The following is a 21,599-nucleotide window of genomic DNA, read 5'->3' as shown; positions in this document are numbered from 1 at the left end:
ACAATTTTGGGGTTAAATCTAAAGGAAAGGCCGGACCGAAGGGTGGAAGAAAAGGAAGATGTTACAATTGCAACAAAATGGGCCACTATGCAAGGGAGTGCCCTGATAAAAAGGACTCACATCATGATGATGATCAAAATCACTCTTGAGGCAATCAAAGGAATGGCAAGTTCAATGGCAAAAGGAACGTCGAAAATCAAGGAAGTGGTCAATCCTCTAAGAAGGCAAGAAACTCCAGGTATGAATCTAACGTTGTTAACAATAAGCAAGATGAATATTATCTACTAGTGGCTCTCTCTACTATTGCTCCCCCGGACTCGCTAGGAAATTGGCTTATTGATAGTGGTGATTGTAAATAAATTTTGTGATGCTTTTTGATGAGTCAACAATATCTTTGACAAAGGGAATTTTCCCTATGTCCTCTAACATCAAATCAATACAATGGGCAGCACAAGGTGTCCAAAATAAAGTAGGATGCCTGTCCATAAGCATTCTACCAGCAGCAACATAATTTGCAGCATTGTCCGTTATGACTTGGACAACATTTTCTGCACCCACCTCCAAAATAAACACATCCAGCAAATCACATAAAGTTCTTGCATCTTTGATTTGATGAGTTGCATCAATAGATTTGATAAACATAGTCCCCTTGGGACAACTAACCAAGAAGTTTATAAGGGTTCTCCCCTTTTGGTCAGTCCAACCATCTGACATAACAGTGCATCCTGTTTGTGCCCATGATGCCCTAAAATCCTCCAATCTTTGGGTGCAGTCACGCTTTTCATCTTGAAGAAGCCGGCCTCTGAAATCATGAAGAGAAGGGATTTTGTACCCCGGGCCAACACTGGCAATAGCATCAACAGTAGGTTGGAAAAATGGATTATTCCTTACAATGCTGAAAGGAATATCACTCCAGAGGAGAAATTTTGTCATCAACCTGTCAGCTTGTTCTTTTTCAGTTCTTTTTAGCATTGAACCGATAGTTGGTTGTGAACCAGGTGTGGTTCGAGGAACAAAATATGATGATGCAGCTACCGGATTGACTGACGCTGCAGTAGAACCAGTGCCACTTGGCCCACTTCCTTCAGCTGACCTTTTTAGTTGCCTTTTGAGTTCTTCTTTGGCCTCTCTAGTGTGCTCTAATTCTCCCAATGCTCTCATGGCTCTTTGGATAATTTCAGGATTTGTATTTAGACAGGGCCCCACATCATGTCCAGGGATTTGTGCAAGGTGGAACTTCAACCTGTACACCCCCCCGAATATCCCCTTTCCACACAACTTGCAATACAAGTTTTGTCTATCATTCGGAGTTTTAGGTTCACCATATTCCCAGAAAGGATCCAATTTCCTTGGCATGTTTGTTTTTGAATTTTGAATTTGCAAACCTATGGAAAAATAAGGATTAGGAAATAGGAATTTAGGATTACATAATACAAATTACAATTTAGCATTTACAAAATTACAAGTTAATTATTTCCAAAATCCCAATTTCCAAACCCAAGTTACCCAACCAAATGCCAATGGCAAATGCCAAAAAACAATGAAAATTCAAAAAAAATAAACAATGTTTAAAAAAAATGAGAAAATAAAAATATAAAATTGGTTCTCATAGTCATAACAAATTACCCATCCCAAATCAATGAAAAATTACAAAAAATTCTTTAAAAACAATGAAAAACAAAGTTTTTATAGAAGCAAAACAAAAAAAAATTAATCTACATACCTTTTTTATGGACAGGTACAGGTGTCGAAGGAGGACGCCAAGGGCTCGACTTTAAACTAAGTTATCCTCTTGTTCCATTCGATGAATTTCCAGTCAAGTTGCGGTCCAATTCTGTTCCATTTGAGGTATTTGGGGACTGTAAATTTGGAATTGGATTTGTTGTGATTACGGCTGAAGAATTTGGGGACTCAGAATTTGGGATTTGATTTCTGGTGATTAGGGCTTAATAATTTGACAAGCAGACGGACAAACCATGCCTAGTGCACAACGCGGGCGCAAGCGCCCGTTGGCAGAGACGTCTTTGCACCAGTACAAGCTCTGTGGATTCCTGCATGTGGTATTCTCCGTCAAAACCTCAAATCCACCATTGACGACCCCTCTGGTGGGATCTTCATGTTCTTTCGATTCCGAGGGCGCGGATCTCTACCTCCGCACTGATGACGGGACAACGCTCGTCCCCATTGAGGATTCCGACAACGGCAGCCTTCAAGAAACCCCCCTCGACTGTGAAAATCCCAATGCCGTTACGTCGGATGCAAGAGGAGGGTGTGTAATCGAATGTGGGAATGCTAGTAATGCTTCGGGAAAGAAAAGGCGGAGGTTGGGGTTGGTGAACGGGAGCAGGAGCGTGGTCCGTCAACTTCGGTCGTTGACGAGCAAAAAGCGCATGGAGGCCAAGGGTTTAGTGGTCGGGGTATCGAAGCAGGGCCAGGAATTGCGCGCTGTGGTTTTGCTGGACGTTTATTTGCCGCTGGCATTGTGGTCCGATCCACAGTTCTGGAAGCCCGGCATGACGGCCGCTGCGGTACTCGGTCATCTCAGGTACTTTCCTTCTCTCTGCCCGAAAATTGCGAATCCTTTCCTTCTTGTAATTCATGCTCTGCTTTCGTCAGTTTAGATTTGTAAAATGTGCGACGTGCTTACGCATGCATCTTCGAATCGCTCTAAATAAAATCCCATGGTCTGATTTTGACCACCTGACCAGATTTTTCTTTAACTACAATTCACTAGCTTTTCTTGAAAAGGGTCCCCTCGATTTAACTGAAAATTAACACTTTGGAAACACATGGTCTTTTAAGTTCCCCACTCACAACCAAGAAGGTGTGCTTTTTGAAGAATCCCACATATATAAACATCTTAGAAATACAAGGTCTTCCTGTCTTGCAAAGTTCCTCGTCACCGTCAAGGGTGTATTTTGTGAACAATCCTACATACTAACATCTTAGAAACATAAAATCTTGTGAGTTCTTGTCTTCCAAGTTCCCTCTACCACTAATGGCGCCTCTTTTTTGAACAATCCTGCATACAAACCTCTTAGAAACATAAGGTCTTGTAAGTTCCACCAAGGGTATTTTTTGTGAAGACTCCGACATATAAACATCTTAGAAACATAAGGTCTTCTATGCCCCTCCTTACCACTAAGGGTGTGCTTTGTGAATAATGCCACTTAGTAACATATTAGAAACACACGGTCTTCTAAGTTTCTGTGTTCCTAGTTCTCTCTCACCACCAAGGTGTGCTTTTGTAAACAATCTTGCATACTAAAATATTATAAACACAAGGTCTTCTAAATTACATTCTTCCATGTATTGGAATGTACACTAGAGTGAAAGATAACAGTGGATGAGGTTTTCAATGATACACATGTAAAGACACTGTTTATGATTGTTGGGTTCTTCTTCCAAGGTCTTTCAAACTCTCGATGATGCTTCATATTCCTTACCGTAACTCCAACTGATTAGGTGTCTAATGTTCCTCCCCTTAATTTGAAGGGGTTCTTATGAGTCCAAGCAAGAGAGATGAGGACAACTTGTAATGGTTGAATGTGCTCCTTGAATTTGGTGGTTTTGGGATGACCACAAACCCAATGGCTAGTAGAAGCGAAAGTCAAGTCTTCTACTAAATGGTGGTTTAAGGTTGACCAACAACTCTAGAACTCGGATATAAGGTTTAGTAGTTCTTGGAACATTTCCAAATTTGGCTAGAAGTTGATGTCTTTTATTGATTGAAAGTGCTCACAAATGGTGATTCAAAGATGATTGCAAATTAACAATGCTTAGAAGATGACCACGAATCGTGGAACTTGGCTTTAAGGCTCGATAGTTCTCAAAACATTTCCAAATTTGGCTAGAAGTTGATGTCTTATGTTGATTGGAAGTGCTCACAATAGTGATTTGAAGATGACTGTAAATTGATGTTTAATAGATATTGTAAGTCTTCCTACTAAATGGTGGTTTTAGAAAAACCACAAATTGAATCATGATGCGCATGATCCGACTCCACCTATGGCTAGCTCTGGCTCTAGGTTGTGGTTTAGGTTCGCTTATACATGCTTGATTGATAGGGCTTCAAAACTAGAAGCCTCACTGTAAATCACTGATCTATCTGAAGGATGGGTATGCTTTTCGCAATGCTCACAAGGATGAAGATCAAAACACTGGTGCTTCATGTGTCCAACTTGATGCACGTGTTGGTTTTTATCAACAATGCAACCATTTATAATGCAATTTAATTGGTAAACTTACAAAATTACTATTTGTAAGTTATCATTATTCTTGATAAGGAATGTGAATTGATTTGCATTCATGAATTTCTGAGTGAAATCATGTGTTGCATCTTTATGAAAATCCTCTTCTCTAGTTACAAAATCATAGAACAAAATGAGCATATTTTCTAGATAGGATTTGCTTTTCTCAAACAAACATATATCTATATATCTACACACACACACGCATCATAAATCATAATCTAAATGAGGCTTTTGGTCTTGTATTCATCTTTTTGCTTTTTAACTATTAGTTTTGAATTTATGTGGTAAAGGTGAAAATTGGTCCGTTGAAAAATGCAGGAATAGATTGAAAAAGAAAAACGAAAACCAAAAAAGGGTTGAAAGATGTTGAAACCATATTTGATTCTAGATGTCCAGAAACATGCCACATTGTTATTGGCTACATGGAGAATACTTGATGCATGAACTAGGTTTAATGCTCTACTTTGAAGGTAGTATTTTTCCTGATTTGCTCTACCATCCGTTTGATTGGAGGGAATGTCTTTGAGATAAGCTGACTCAATACCCAAACTTGATCTTGTAGAAATTTAAAGTATTCCATGGCTTCAAGAAGAATGAATGTTGTACAAGTATTTCCAAATGGTGAGATGCGCTGTTGCAACACTATAATGCATTCACCTAGCTTCTCTTTATGCACCTTCATCGGAGCACCCACAAATTTTTTTGTTCTAGGTATCTTGAAAGCTGTATATCAAAGCCCAACTTGGCGAGTGCTTCTCTACTGTTTAGTAGTGCACTCTCCACCTTCATCAATAACATTTTTTGGCAAATTATTATTGCTCTTAGATGTAGAAGGTCTGAAGGAGAACTTGAGGGCTGCCTTTGGACTTCAACTGTTGGATTACAATTGGTTTGGGCTTGGGCTTGGGATTCTATAAGGCATGTCCAACTTGTTCATATTACTGTAGAATGTTAGGATATTTGATGACTGAAAAGTCGCAGGAGCCGTAAGGGTCTCGAGATACTACATAGGCAAAATCAATAATTTGTTGGACACTGGAAATCCTTCCAGTTTGAGGTCCAATGAATCAGGCGGCAAGGTGTTGGAAGGATCAAGGGGCCTAGTAAAAGGGTTGCAAGTAAACACCTATGGTCTTGTTATGGTGCTTGACGGTTGCAAAAGCTTTCTATTTACATGCTCGAAATCATCCATTTGTTGTCATAATTGTAACAAAAACTAATAGAATGGGCACACAAAGGTCCTCTCTCATAAGGTTGTGCAAATGAAACAGGCATGAGAAATTGTTAAATTTCAAAGATTAGTTGCACGTGTGGACAATGTTAGGCCCCTATACTACTAGTGTAACCCCTTATGTTATTAGTACAACCCCCTTATTATATTGTTGTACCCATGTAGTCCCCATATTGTTACTAGTGTGCCCCATAAAAGCCCACTATTGTTATTATGCCCTTACACTATTATTGTTATGTCGACTCTGATTATATTATGACCCCTTAGACTCCTATATATAGAAAGGAGGTATTTTCATTTGTATCATCCAAGAATTGTTTATTTATGTGATGTAAAGGAGGTTGCCTCCTCCAAGAGGCTGAATTCTAAGGCGTTGATCTATTTTTTCTATCTTTTTGTGAGCTGGTTTCATAACATTTGGTATCAGAGCTTTGGATTCTAGAGTTTCGTTGCTCCAAACAGGTCATCGTGGCATTTGCGCTATAACTTCTTTCCAGCGACGTTTCAGACGCTAAAAAAAAACCCATTTGGACTGAAATCGTGATGAACCTCGGGTCCAAATTTAAGATCTTTTCGTGTTATAGTTGCAGAGATATGATCCGAGGAAGTTGGCATTTTTGCAGACTCCCGAATTTCATTCCAAACAGGTGACCTAGGAAAATCATTATAACTTTGTTTTGATACCTTAAAAAAAAATCTCTTATATAACCATCCATTATTAAAATAATAACAACCTTATTAAAATATCATGGTTATAAATCTATTAAATTGGGGATCACAACAAGACCATATATTAACTAATATGTGCATGTTTTATCGTTATCTTTGTTTTAACAACTTTAGTGCCTAGCATAAGCCTCCATTATTAATTTAATTTTAATAACTTCTTATAAATATCATATCTTAGTTTATAGCGTGGTGTGCTTGCAAATTGATTTCAAACGACCACTCGGAAATTTGGGCAACCTGTGGCATTTATTGAGATTGAGAGACTTTGAGAAAATATATTGAAAATATAATTGTTATTTATATAGAATATTTTGTCATATATATAAATTGAAAAATATGTATAGTCGAACCTAATGCCGAACCTTTTTCGAACTTGATCGGAAAATTCGAATTCGAATCGAACTTAATCGTTGTCGAACTCGAACAGTGTGACATAGGCTGAAATTACCACTCCACAAACTATCCAGATAGAAGGACATATCAAGAAAAAAATGTTCAAGAAGTGAAAAATCACATCCAGCATCAAGAAATGAATCCGACCATATCTTGTAAAACATTGGAAGAAATTACCACTCCTCAAACTCTCAAGATAGAAGGACATATCAAGAAGAAAAAGGTTCAAGCAGTGAAAGATCACATCGAGCATCAACAAGTTCTCCAACTCTTAAAGGATAACGCCACTTTGGTGCAAAATCGAATGAAACAACAGATAGATCAACATCGTAGTGAAAAATGTTTTGATGTAGGTGATTGGGTATTTTTACTGTTACATCTCAAGCAAGCTATTTATGAGAAGGAAATGTTGGCAATACTACATGCACTTAAGAAATGGTGACCTTACCGAATGGGAAGACACTTCAAAGTAAAAATAGATCATGATAGTCTTAAATACTTTTTAGAACAATTATTATCTTTAGAAGAACAGAAAAAATGGGTCACAATTATGTTGGGTTATGACTTTGACGTCATCTATAGAAAAGGAAAGCAAAATTTTGTTGCAGATGCACTCTCAAGAAAGGATCAGGATGTGGAAGCATTGTTTTGTGCTATTTCTATTATCCAACCAGATTGGATAAATGAAGAAAGGGATGAATGGAAGAAGGACGAAGAAGTATGGCCACTCATTCAAAAGTTGCAGAAAATCCCAATTCAAACACTATTGCCAGACCTTGAAGAGGAAGGAAAAATCATATTGGAACTTGGAGCAGTCACAGAAACAAGAACCCGACAGCGATGAAATCGATCAATTTCAGAGTACCTCATCAAGTGGAAGAACTTACCCGTTGAAGATTCCAAGCATCCCCATTTTATTCCCTCAAGCCTGAGCTCCGCGTAAGGCCCTGGCCCTTGATTTATTCCCCTCAAAGAGCGCTTCTAAAGTGGAGCGTCCTTCCTCTCCCGCTGCGGATGATGCTTATTGGGCTCGGTCAAATGCCTCTGCTTTTCTTCCTGCTACCTTCGCTGTCTATGCCTCCGTTTCTGCTGCTTTTTATTGGTCAATTGGTTCTGGTTCTTCATTCACTAGGCTCTGATGCCCTTGCCTTCGCTTCTGATGATGGGTGATAAACCGCCTTTGCTAGTGGTATAGAAGCATCAAAAACTACTCAAGCATTGAGGACAACACTTTTTGAAGGAGAGGGGCATGTTAGGCCCCTATACTACTAGTGTAACCCCTTATTGTTATTAGTACAACCCCCTTATTATATTGTTGTACCCATGTAGTCCCCATATTGTTACTATTGTGCCCCATAGAAGCCCACTATTGTTATTATTATGCCCTTACATTATTATTGTTATGTCGGCTCTGATTATATTATGACCCCTTAGACTCCTATATATAGAAAGGAGGTATTTTCATTTGTATCATCCAAGAATTGTTCATTTATGTAATGTAAAGAAGGTTGCCTCCTCGAAGAGGCTGAATTCTAAGGCGTTGATCTATCTTTTCTATCTTTTTGTGAGTTGGTTTCATAACAGACAAAATGTAGGTTAGAAAACCCTAAACGTGGAATGACACGCAAATAGATAGAGAAGTAGTGAAACGATCGAGTGAATGTTAGACCATAGTAGGGCGCAAATCTAACGGGATCTAAAGAATGGCTAGACTTTGATTCCACTGTTGGAATGCACCACAAAGTGAAAGGTATGCGTGGATATGTTTTTATTAAAATGATACAGATATAAATACATTGTTTATGATTGCTGAATTCATCTTCCAAGGTCTTTTGGACTCCCGATGATGGTTCATATTCCTTACCATAATCCTAATAGATTAGATGTCTAACACCAAGTCTCTCCTCACGTCTAAGGGTTTGTTTTGTGAACGATTTCACATACTAGCATAAGATACATAAGGTCTTTTAAGTTTCAATCAGAAACTCCAACAAGCGTATTCGCAAACGGGTCAATAGTCTCCTAAACAAGTCCAATCCTAAGATTCAACATGCGAAATAACTAGATATGCCTCCTCTACCAGTGCAAGAAATAAATATATCCATATAAATGCAATACACAAAGCTAATGGTAGGGCTTCGCCTTCCTCTAGTTATGTAATTGGGAGCTGAGGGCAAGGACTGGGGGTTGCCCAGGAGGGTAACATAGTTCGAGAACCTTGGGACATCTAGAATAACAATCAGAAAAAATAGTAAGTGTCTCCTTAAGGAAGCAAACAAATTAATGCAATAGGTAAGGCTTTCCTCCTCTCCCGTCCACAAAGCTAGTCAATAAATGGGAGGAAATATATGAACTAAAAGGTTGGTGATTAAGGTGGTAAGGTAAGTGAGGACTGGGGTATCCTCCTGGGTAACACAGTCTGAGCCTCCTCCCTGGAGTCTGGGCATAGTAAATTCCTCTAAACTGGTCAATCCATAGAGGATCACCGGACTTATTGAGGATGGTTTACGGAGGCCTTTCATGAGGGGAATTAAATTCTAACCTGGCAAACCTGTAGATGTATTTTTGGGTCATTAGGGTCTATTTTTCGTGCTTTGGGCAGTCTAGATTAGCTGACCCTCCTTTATAGCCTTCTTCAATTGCGCTCAGACATCCTGATGTTCAACTAGGATAACATGGGTCTTATCCATGATCTCCTTCATATGTAGATCCTCATGACTACGCCCTAACTCTAACTCTGTTTGCAATGAAAGGGCATGTTGGTGCAATTGTCTTTGACTAGCTGACGATGTCTAGTGTTGTGGCAGGTGGACAAGAAGGGAGAAATTCTTTTCACTCTAGATCAACCTGCTTCAATTCAGGACAAAGGTCCTCCAGAAGGCTAGGGAGAACTAGGTGAAGTCTTTGAGATTGCTTTAACAACCTTCAGTGATTGCTCTTTGCTCTTGCTCTTGCTTGGGATTTGTCTTCACCTAGTTCAATCAGGGAGATTGAAACTAGCCATAAAGGGAAGGCTAGGGAGAACATATGGGTTGTGACCAGTTTGCAAAGACATGTGATGATAATGGCCTCCACAAAATGTAGAGCCTCCACCAGGTTATGGAAAGCGTCCAACACTAGCATTTAGGTTCGGACCCACACTTGCATTAGGGTTGGGCTCGGTGCTAGCATTTGCAAAAGGGCCAATGCTTGCATTCGGTATCGATCCTAAATTGGCATTTGGAATGTATCCCATTCTAAGGTTGGGAACATATCTTATTCTAATGTTTGGAATATAACCAATGCTAGGGTTTGAGATGTGCTCCATGCCAAGGTTGGGGATAAATAATGTGCCAGTGTTAGGAGTAGGTCCTATACTGGCGTTGCATAATGGTCCTAACATATCTCAAGATCAAGTGAAAGTAAAACAATCCATCATGTTGAATGGCCGAACTGATTGAACAAATAGTTAGAATGGCTTTCCATCCTTACCAGAAAGGCCAACTGTTCATTTCATATAGTGAGAGAAACTGAGACCATGTTAAGATTGGCAACTAGGGCCAAACTCCATGTGGGTCATCTTATTTATGACAACTGATATTTTTCCTTGATTCCTCTCGTCGAGAGGTGTAGGATTGATCTAACGATCATCCGATTCCGACAAGTATTTATGGAGATATGAATTTATTTGTATTTACTTGACAAATTGTCAAGGTCGGCCAGCAGCTAAATGTGTGGCACACATGCCCAGCACATCATATAAGTACAAGTGAGGTTGAGTCATTATTCACTCATCTCATCTCAACTCATCTTCTCTCTCCTCATCTCATTGGGCCAACGAAGGAGCAACTTCTCTCACACATGCAAGAAGAAGGACGCATTTTCTGTTTAGGGTAGCGTTGGCTTTTCTAGGGTTGCGTTGACCAAGTGCTGGGCTGTTTTGTGAAGCGTTGACCAAGGGTTGACCTGTGCAGGCTATTTGGGTGCTGCGTTGACCAATGTTGACCAAAGCGTTCACTGGTTAGGGCTGACCGCATACTGTTGATCTTTGACTGATGTTTTGACCGTTGACCAAGGGTTGTTTTGGGTTGCCGAAGTTTGCTGTTGAAGACCGAATTCTTCAAGGTTGACTAGAGGTCAATTCGGCGCTATTTGACTAAGTTTGACTTTGCTGCTGCTGTCATAAAATTACAAATTTCTGAATTTTTACTATTTCTCTCTGCTGAACTATTGAAGATTAAAGAAGAATTGATCAAAGGGTTTCCCCACATTGGGGTTTGTCCCTAGCTAGCCGCCACATCTTGTGTCTCTTGTCTTGGCTTGTTTTCTGTCGATCTATTAATGTTCGATCAACATTTTAATTTATGTTTATGTGATTGCTAAACAGTGGCTAATAAAAAGAAATCGAAGTAAACTGCACTAAGTATAGAACATACCATAAATTAACATGGTATCAGAGCTGAGGTGAAGACAAATCCCAAGCAAGAGCAAGAGCAAAGAGCAATCACTGAAGGCTGTTAAAGCAATCTCAAAGACTTCATGGGGTCCTCATCACACTTCCCCACTGAAGACAAGCTCGATTGATTAGTCTGACTATCACGGATGGAAGATGTCTCTCGATCTGACATTAGAAGAGCAGGAAGTGTTGGACCATGTGAGAGGCAGAATCGTTGAGCCTCCATCAAATGCATCTGCTGCTGCAAGGAACAAGTGGACCAAGGGAGAAGTCAAAGCAAAGAAGATCATTCAGGACTTTATCGACAAACGCCTGGTGGCCTATGTTTCCGAGTTGACCACCTCCAATGAAATCTACGATAGACTGGTAAGCTTATTTAAAGTTAATGATGCAAATCAAGTTTTGTTCATTAGAAATAAGTTGAAGGAAATCAAGAAGGGCAAAGATGAGAGTATGCAAGCATACTTGGGAAAGTATGCAAGCAAATGATCTCCTATCAATTGGGGAAGTCGTTCCTAATAGGGAAATGACCATCACAACTCTCGGAGGGCTCCCATCTGAATGGTATATATTCGGAACCACTCTTCTCAACAATAATGTAATCCCAGGATTTGAGGAACTGATGGCGAGATGCATTCAAGAAGAAACAAGGATGGAATAGCAGGAAATGCTTACACTTAGAAGCAATCCTGCTACATTCTCCTCTCATGCTAAAAGGAGAAACAATTCTGGGGTTAAATCTAAAGGAAAGGCCGGACCGAAGGGTGGAAGAAAAGGAAGATGTTACAATTGCAACAAAATGGGCCACTATGCAAGGGAGTGCCCTGATAAAAAGGTCTCACATCATGATGATGATCAAAATCACTCTTGAGGCAATCAAAGGAATGGCAAGTTAATGGCAAAAGGAACGTCGAAAATCAAGGAAGTGGTCAATCCGCTAAGAAGGCAAGAAACTCCAGGTATGAATCTAATGTTGTTAACAATAAGCAAGATGAATATTATCTACTAGTGGCTCTCTCTACTATTGCTCCCCCGGACTCGCTAGGAAATTGGCTTATTGATAGTGGTGCCTCAAGGCACTTCACTGGTTACAAAGAAGCTCTCTCTAACATTATAGAGAAGGAGACCAACTTGGAAATTGTTCTTGGGGACAACTCAAAATATCCCGTGAAAGGCGTAGGGAATGTCACTCTTCAATTAAATCAGGGTAATACAATTCATTTGCAAGAAGTCCTATATGTATCCAATCTCAAAAAGAACTTGGTGTCCATTTTGGCAATGGAAGACAAAGGCGACAAGGTGGCCTTCATCGATGGCAAGGTACGTGTATGGAAGAAGAATTTTAAAGATGCTTTCACCCTTGGGTTTTGAGTTGATTCATTATATCAGGTTGGAGGAAGTCCATTGGGTGTCATGTCTTGTGACACATCCCTTCAGTCCGAACTATGGCATCGGAGGTTTGCTCACCTTCATTATAAATCTCTACCCGATGTAAGACAAATGGTGACAGGGATGCCCTAGTTCAAAATAGAGCAAGAAGGTGTATGTCCTGGATGTGCTGAAGGAAAGCTCAAAAGGGGACCATTCCCCGCAAGCCATAGCAAGACCTTCGATATATTGCAGTTGGTTCACTCCAACATATCTGGTATGATGCCTGTGAATTCTTTGGGAGGATATTTATATTACCTCACTTTTACAGATGATTATTCTTGCAAGACTTGGATATACTTCTTGAAGAAGAATGATGAAGTGTTCTCCTGGTTTTGTCACTTCAAAGCCTTGATCGAGAATCAAACCGAAAAGAAGATCAAGATCTTAAGGACTGATAATGGGACTGAGTATGAATCCAGTGAGTTCCATGACTTTTGCAAAGAGGCTGGCATTAAGAGGGAGACTACAACACCATATACTCCTGAGCGGAATGGTGTGGCGAAAAGGAAGAATTGTACGATTGTGGAAGCTGTCTGTGCTATGCTCCATGATCAAAGGCTTCCGAAGTTTCTATGGGCCGACGCTGCAAATGTTGCCGTATATGTGCAAAACCGATGCCCTCATCAAGCATTGGGTTCCAAGACTTCCAAAGAAATGTTCACTGGTAAGAAACCTGACGTATCTCATTTCAGAATATTTGGAAGTCCTGTATATTTTCATGTGCTGAAAGAGAAAATGAATAAATTGGGTGCATCTGGAAAGAAAGGAATCTTCGTGGGCTATAGCGAAAATACTAAGGGCTATAGAATCTATGTGGTTGGAAAACGGGAAGTCGAGATTAGCCATGATGTCACCTTTGACGAAGATATGGCTCTTAGCAAAGTTGACAATCTTCCTACTTTAAGGGAATTTAAAGAAGTTGACTCTAGGAAACCGAAGGAAAAGGAAGATGAGATGATGCCCGATGTGGAAGAACCTATGGATCTTATTGATCCCCCTCCGCAAGAGCCTTCCTCTTCTAGGAAGAGGTCTTCATGGCTTAGGGGGACACTTGATGATGTCGAAGGACACATTGCACCCAGAGGGACTTTCCGTGAAAGTAAGAAGCCGACCAGGTATCAGGGATACTTGACCATCATGAGCACGATCATTCAAAATGAGCCTTCGTCGTTCACAGAAGCTTTCAAGCATCAAGTATGGAAGGGTGCTATGACTGAGGAATATGAGTCCATCATGAAGAATGGTGTCTGGGATGTGGTCCCTAGACCCCAGGACAAAGTAGTTGTCACTTCGAAATGGCTTTACAAGATAAAGCATGGAGTTGATGGAAGTGCTAAAAAGTATAAGGCTCGTTTTGTCGCTTGTGGCTTCTCTCAGAAGGAAGGTATAGACTATGATGAGATATTTGCACCTGTTGCCCGATATACCACCATTCGCTCGATCATAGCCCTTGCTGCTTCGCAAGGATGGAACCTACATCAGATGGATGTGAAGACCGTATTCTTGCATAGTTCGATCAAAGATGAAGTCTATGTGGAACCAATGTTGCACGAAGCGGGAGCGAAGCGGAAGCGTTTTTTGGAAGCGGGGACGCGGAAGCGTCATTTTCCAAAAATCTAGGAAGCGAAGCGTCCGCAGAAGCGTTTGCTATATATATATATATTTTTTTTTTTTGCATTTATACTCAAAACAAACATCCCAAATAGCAAATTAATTGTAGAAAACATGAAAACATGCTTATTTTTGCATAAATCAAGATAGATATGGCATCCATGATTCCATTGTAGATACTAGTATGTACAACATTCATCTATATTTTAGCTATTACAAACATACATCAAATTTTTAAGCATATTATAAAACATAAAACATTTAAGCATATTATAAAACATAAAACATAGAGCATATTATGATTTATCTAGCAAGTGAGCAACTGTCAACATTTGTCATGTCCAAAATTCAAATAATAATGTTTACAAAATATGTCACTTTGTCACCGCCAAGACAAAAAAGGTTCAAAATTCAAATTCACAAGCCTACAAGTCTAATGAGGAATGAATGGGGGCTTTATTCTTTTGATTCCTCATCTTAATCTCACTCTAACCTCACCCTAACCCACCCACTTTATGCTAAGTTAACATAAATTAAAAATAAAATAAAAATAAAATTGTTTTTTTTGCCTTGCGCGCGGCCTCCTTCCCGAAGCGTACGCTTCCTCCTTCGAAGCGTCGTACGAAGTGCGCTTCGGAGGCCTGGAAGTGGTGCTTCTGTACCGCGCTTCCAAATTTCCAGGAAGCGGCTAAAAAACAGGAAGCAGCGCTTCCGTACCGCGCTTCCAAATTTCCAGGAAGCGGCTAAAAAACAGGAAGCGGCGCTTCCGAATTCGAAAGCGCCGCTTTGGGCCAAGCTTCCTAGGCGCTTTTGTATGGGACGCGCTTCGGGGCTTGGAACCGCCCGGGGGGGGGGGGGGGGGGGCACTTCGTGCAACATTGTGTGGAACAATGTTTTAAAAAACGGCTGAATCAAATCCGAAACGGCCGAGTTGATTCGAGTCGTTGGGATTTTTTGTTACTCGGCAGAAAAAACGGAACGGGAGGCCGAGTCATCACTGACTCGGTCAACCCGGTCGATTCTGCAATAACTCGGCCGAGTCAATGAATGCGGCCTGTAACCCCCAAAAAAATGCGATTTTTCATATTTTTTTAAAGTTTTTAACTGTTAGCTGAGTGTTGGGGACTCCAAGGTGTTTTTTAAATTAGTTAAATGCTATTTGGGGTCCATTCCCCTCTCCTAGTATTGATATGCTATTCAAATTTCATGGTAATGTTTAAGAAAGTAAAAGTGACATTCTCCTTAATCTTCATTTTCATCCTTTTACTTAAATTTCTAACATTACCATGAAATGGCTCAGGATGTTTGAGAGTGGTTCCGACCTCATTGGATTTCATATGGAGAAAGTAGAATTTTAGATTTCATTCAAAATCCAGCAGACTTATCAGTTTTTTAGGATTTCAGGATTGGGGGATTGCAATGTTTCCATTGAACTTTGTCATGTATTAGGGTATGGAACTTGTATTTAATCAAGAGCACCAATCCCTCTATGTACCTTGATGTTAGTGACATTGGTTGTTGAACTCCTCCGGGATTCGCTTCCAAACCGGGAGCTTCTGAAAATGTCGCTCCCGCTCTCGTTTTCGCTCTCGCTCCCCGCTTTCGCTCCCACTCCCAAGTAACACTGAGCCAAATGATGTTGGCAACTCTAGCAGTAGCTAGTAGTACTGGTCACAGACTTTTGTTGTAGAGGCCATTTATAGCCTCCTTGGTTATGTGTTTTTGTTTTGATCTCTATATCATCATCATGTATGTATTGGACAATGCACTAGGTGCCATTTTGATATAATGGATATATTCATGAGCCTACTTTGATCATATGTTGTCTTCTATCTATATTCTAATGCTGTGTGTTTGGAAACATGAATGAAAATCTTTAAAATTATGTGTTTTTATAAAAAATAAATATTTAATGTATTTTTTACAACGACTGAGTCATTGAAATCGCGCCGGCCGAGTCGTTACCGAGTCGGAGTCGACCCTCGGCCGAGTCGAAGTCGACCCTCGGCCGAGTCGGAGTCGGAGTTTTAAAACATTGATGTGGAATAACCTGAAGGATTTGAGATTCATGATCGGGAATCTCATGTGTGTAGGTTGAAGAAAGCCCTCTATGGGCTGAAGCAAGCACCCCGAGCGTGGTATGAGAGGATCAATAGCTACTTGATGAAGTTGGGATTCACTAGGAGTGAAGCCGACCCTAACCTTTACTTTAAGGTTTGAAGATGACAAACCTCTCATATTGATGCTATACGTTGACGACTTCTTTCTGACAGGTGCAGACCCTCTCATTCACAAATGTAAGAGGGAGTTGGCTTCTGAGTTTGAGATGAAGGACCTAGGACTGATGCACTATTTCCTAGGATTGGAAGTTTGGCAGAAGCCAGGGGAGATTTTCCTATCTCAAGTAAAATATGTGGTGAAGATATTGGAGAGATTCGGTACGGTGGACTGCAAGCCTGTGACTACCCCGATGGAGCTTGACTTCAAGAAGTTAAGCGGTGGTGCTGTCAAACATGTTTTACAAAATGCTACCGAGTATCGTCAACTCATCGGAGCATTGATGTTCTTGGTGAACTCCTGTCCGGATATATGTTTTGCAGTCAACACATTGAGTCAACATATGGTTGAGCCTCACCACACACATTGGATTGGTGCCAAGAATCTGTTGAGATACCTTCGTGGCACAATCACTCATGGGTTGAGATACACCGCCGGAGATGTGAGATTACATGGATACACCGATGTTGATTGGGCAGGTAGTGTGGTGGACCGAAAGAGCACTTTCGGGTGCTGTTTCTCTTTGGGATCTGCCTCGATATCCTGGATGAGCAGGAAGCAGAAGTCGGTGGCTTTGAGCACCGCTGAGGTAGAGTACATTGCTGTGAGTATGGCCTCTTGTGAGGTGGTCTGGTTGCGGAAGCTCTTCAGTGATCTGTTTGGATTTACATTGGATACTACCGTGATCCTGTGTGACAACCAGAGCGAGATTCGTTTATTAGAGAATCCCGTATTTCATGATCGCTCCAAGCATATCGCTATCATGTACCACTATATCCGATCATGTACCACTATATTCGGGATATGGTGCAGCGGGGAGCAATAAGGCTCCAACATATCGGTACAGATGAGCAGGTTGCTGATATTTTGACGAAGCCCCTGGGAAAGGTCAAATTCTTGACTTTTCGAGAACGACTTGGTGTCCTTGAGAGACCCTCTTATGAGGGTCGTGTATGATGCATACATTGAGGGTCGTGTATGATGCATACATTGAGCTCTGGGAGCTCCGGGGGGCTTGGGGTACTTCTTGGAGCGTCTTGCGACCACAGGGCGACTCACCCTCCCCTAGTGGTGCGCTATGTAGAGGGTGAAAGGTTCAACCTTCCCTTGTGATACCCCGTGGCGACTTTGGGACATGGTGATTAGTTCTCCTGTCAAGTCATCCTACCCATGCAGTCTGGGACTCATGGGAAGTACCTCTCATCTGATCAATGAGTAGCGAAATGGGGTTAGGGACCATTAGTAGTACTATTGATGGACGCATCGTTGTATCTACCATACTCCCTATGCTAAGATGACCTCTATTGATCTGGGATCAATGATACTGATCTGGGATCAGTGAGAGTGGTATGACAGACTCTGAGACTGACTTCGGGTCAGTGGAGGATGGTATGATACATCTTCGATCATTTCTTCTTCTTCATAGTTTAGCAGAGTAGAGCCGAACAATGCAGGGCAGTGCATTTGATGGCAGAGATAGTATTGACAGTCAAACATAATAGCAGATGGAGTTCTCCCTAGTTGAGAGAGAGTGTTAAAATTGGCAACTAGGGCCAAACTCCATGTGAGTCATCTTATTTATGGCAGCTGATATTTTTCCTTGATTCCTCTCGTCAAGAGGTGTAGGATTGATCTAATGATCATCCGATTATGACAACTATTTATGGAGATATGAATTTATTTGTATTTACTTGACAAATTGTCAAGGTCGGCCAACAGCTAAATGTGTGGCACACATGCCCAGCACATCATATAAGTAAAAGTGAGGTTGAGTCATTATTCACTCATCTCATCTCAACTCATCTTCTCTCTCATCTCATTGGGCCAGCGAAGGAGCAACTTCTCTCACACGTGTAAGAAGGAGGACACATTTTCTGTTTAGAGCAGCGTTGACTTTTTGGGCAATGTTGACTTTTCTAGGGCTACTTTGACCAAGTGCTGTGCTGTTTTGTTAAGCGTTGACCAAGGGTTGACCTGCGCAGGCTGTTTGGGTGTTGCGTTGACCAAAGTGTTGACTGGTTAGGACTGACCGCAGACTGCTGATCTTTGACTGCCGTTTTGACCGTTGACCAAGGGTTGTTTTGGGCTGCCAAAGTTTGCTGTTGAAGACTGAATTCTTCAAGGTTGACTAGAGGTCAATCCGGGGCTATTTGACTAAGTTGGACTTTGCTGCTGTTGTCATAAAATTATAGATTTCTGAATTTGTACTCTTTCTCTCTGTTGAACTATTGAAGATTAAAGAAGAATTGATCAAAGGGTTTCCCCACATTGGGTTTTGTCCTTGGCTAGCCGCCACATTTTGTGTCTCTTGTCTTGGCTTGTTTTCTGTCGATCTATTAATGTTCTATCAACATTTTACTTTATGTTTATGTGATTTCTAAACAATGGCTAATAAAAAGAAATTGAAGTAAACTGCACTAAGTATAGAACATACCATAAAGTAACAGACCATATTTGTTCTTTCAGGACTTGGTGTTACCTGAGCTATTTGTAAGTGACTTACTTGAACTATGTCTTTGAGGGGAAGAAATTTAGGGATAACCAATCGATAGGGAGAAGCTTTCGAGTCAATGGAAAGGAAGGTAGATATGTAGGTACTTATTGATTCCTCTCCTTTTTCAGGATTTGGAATGCAAATTTGATGCTGCATAATTACGTATATAATTCAAACTGTAATTACTACTATGTAGCTGGAATAATGAAAGAGATCGATGTATAAAAAAATCATAATTACATATATAATAGCAATGTTGTTTGCTGAAATGTAATTACTAATTAAAATGCATAGTTACATATATAATCGAAGTCACCAGGTTCGTGTTCGTGTTCGAGTTCTACGACCTTGAAATTCGAATAAAGTTCGGCACCTAAAATTTTGTCGATAAAGTTCGACATATAGAAATTTGAAATATATATATATATATATATATAAAGTCAATTTAAAGTCAAATTCAAAGTCCATAATGCACATTGCAAACACATAAGATTATTGCTCAAACATTTAAATCATTTCCACATAATTTTATAAACCATGAAAGCGAGTGCCAATAAAGAACCAACTTCCATACATAGTAAACAAGGTGAGAAATTCATCATAGACATTGACACCCATATCAAATTCAACAAAACCACGGGCCATATCAGATTTCATATAATGAAAAACAATATTATAAAAAAGTATTCAAAATATATAAACTCGAAAGTTTAAAGTAGTTTGGCAGTTTTAGAAAATTGTTCATGCAAAAAGTAAACTAGAAATCTAAAACAGGAACACAAGTTTTATTCTTGATGTTCCTGTGGCCCACTTGTTCAAGAGCAGTAGGAGTTGTGAATCCGCTAGATGCTTTAGCATCGGATTCATCAATCCACGGAGTAGAGTAATTGGATGACTCTCTAGCCACATTTTTCAAAGCCAAGTGCAAGTTACTACGGACATAAACAATATCTTCTAATCTTCCAGATAACATTCTATTTCTTTTCTTGGAATGAAGGTGGTCAAAGGAACTCCAATTCCTTTCACATGCTGATGCACTTGATCCCTGGCTTAAGATATGAATTGCAAAATTTTGCAATTTTGGTGCCCCAGAACCATAAAATTCCCACCATACTGCTGGATCACTTTTGCTCCTGTCATACTTTGCTGATTGTGTTCCAAATAACCCTTCTTCTAACCTGTATGCCCTCAACTGACTTCTGACCAAACCTGCAATTTCTAGATCTGGATTTAGCTTCTCAATAGCATGGATAAGTCCATTCATGACTTCTTCATCCCTATGTCTTGATAACCCAAACAATCTAGGGTCCAAATAGCATGTTGCTGCATGTAATGGACTATGCATCATCTTCCATCTTTGATCAATTAAATCCCATATCTTCTGGTAATCAGCTTCCACATTATTAAAAGCACTTGCAATGGTTTTTTTGCAACGATCAATGCTTTCATAAACAAAACCCGTACATGGTTTGTCACCATCAACCACGCAGAGCACATTAACAATTGGACCACATATTTTTAAAACCTTGTTTGCATTTTCCCAAAAACCATTATTGAACACTATTTGTTCAACATTTTTCCCCTTAGTTTCTTTCGAAAGGGTAGATATCTCCCACTCAGTATTGCAAAAAAAAACTTAGGCTTGCTTTTTCCTCAACAACTCTTTTCAGAGTAATATAAAAAGTGGCAAACCTTGTATCACAAGGCCTCAACAACTCTTTTGATACATTCTTCCTATATATGCTCAAAGTGAGACGATGGTTGATGATGGAGTTTGCAATTGTTTTGGCTCTTCGGATTGTCTCATTAACCCAAGGAAATTTGGCTAAGTCATGCAACATTAAATCCAAGTAGTGAGCTGCACAAGGGGTCCAGTAAATGTGATTATACTTTTCCATAATCAGCTTCCCTGCACCAACACAATTTGATGCATTATTTGTAATAACATGGACCACATTTTTCTCCCCAACCTCTTGAATTGCTTCATCCAAAATTCCAAAAATAAATTCTAATATCTTCACTCGATCCATTGCATTTACTGCCTTCAAGAAAAGTACCCTTTGAGGACTATAAACAAGCACATTGATCAATAGGCGATGACACAAATCTGACCAACCATCACTCAAAATTGTGCATCTTGTAAGCTTCCAAGCCTCTTTAATCTGAACCAACTTTCCTGTCACTCTGTCTTTTGTTTTCTTTAGCAAAGTTGTCCTTAAAGCTTCAGATCTGAGAGGAACATAGCCCTTCCCAAAATCAATGGCCTTTTTAATTACATTTTTAAAATATGGACTCCTTGCCACATTAAAGGGAATTGCACATGCATAAAAGAATTCTACAACAACATCATCAACTTGTCTCTCAAGTTTCAACAGGTTTCCAGAATTGAATTAATGTTTTGGTTCCACCTGTTTTTACTTGAGTAGAACTTTGATCCACCAATGGAATTAATGGTGTTGGAGGAAGACATGGCTCTCAATTTGCTGCCTCTTATTTTCCCTTTTCTCGTTTTCCATCTTTGAAGTGAAATAGTCTTTCTCCACTGTGGTTTTTTGTTCATCAGAGATTTTAGTGCAACCTTCAACACCACCTCCACTTCCATTGCTAATATTGAAATGGTGATCCATTGCTCTAGTTAAAGAGCCAGTGAATTGATGTCCACACAACTGACACAAAAGATTTTTCCCCTCTTTTTTGACAAAATTCGATGCTACATCAGTGGATTTTGGGGGTGCCATTGAAATT

General features: G+C 40.1%; 1 protein-coding gene and 1 pseudogene across 8 annotated transcripts in view; one reads left to right on the top strand and one right to left on the bottom strand.

Moving 5' to 3' along the window:
* LOC149167576 (SNF2 domain-containing protein / helicase domain-containing protein / F-box family protein) overlaps positions 1-21,599 on the top strand; it is a 136,679-nt gene that overhangs the window by 10,707 nt on the left and 104,373 nt on the right. The window contains exon 1 of one of the 8 annotated variants that reach the window (XM_089433032.1): positions 1,735-2,545. The exons of the other annotated variants lie outside the window; for them this stretch is intronic. Within the exon in view, the coding sequence (XP_089289158.1) occupies positions 1,977-2,545 (569 nt within the window). The 5' untranslated portion in view covers positions 1,735-1,976. Of the gene's footprint in view, positions 1-1,734; positions 2,546-21,599 lie in introns of those variants that run through there. 8 annotated transcript variants of the gene reach the window in all.
* LOC149167577 (transcription factor bHLH112-like) lies at positions 4,472-20,118 on the bottom strand (annotated as a pseudogene).

Source organism: Pinus tabuliformis, chromosome 5_1 (assembly GCF_031772625.1).
Source record: "Pinus tabuliformis cultivar Carrire ecotype Pingquan chromosome 5_1, CPIR1, whole genome shotgun sequence".
Classification (NCBI taxonomy): Eukaryota; Viridiplantae; Streptophyta; class Pinopsida; order Pinales; family Pinaceae; genus Pinus; species Pinus tabuliformis.
Note: the sequence above shows the minus strand (reverse complement) of the source record. Positions and strands in the feature narration are given on the sequence as shown.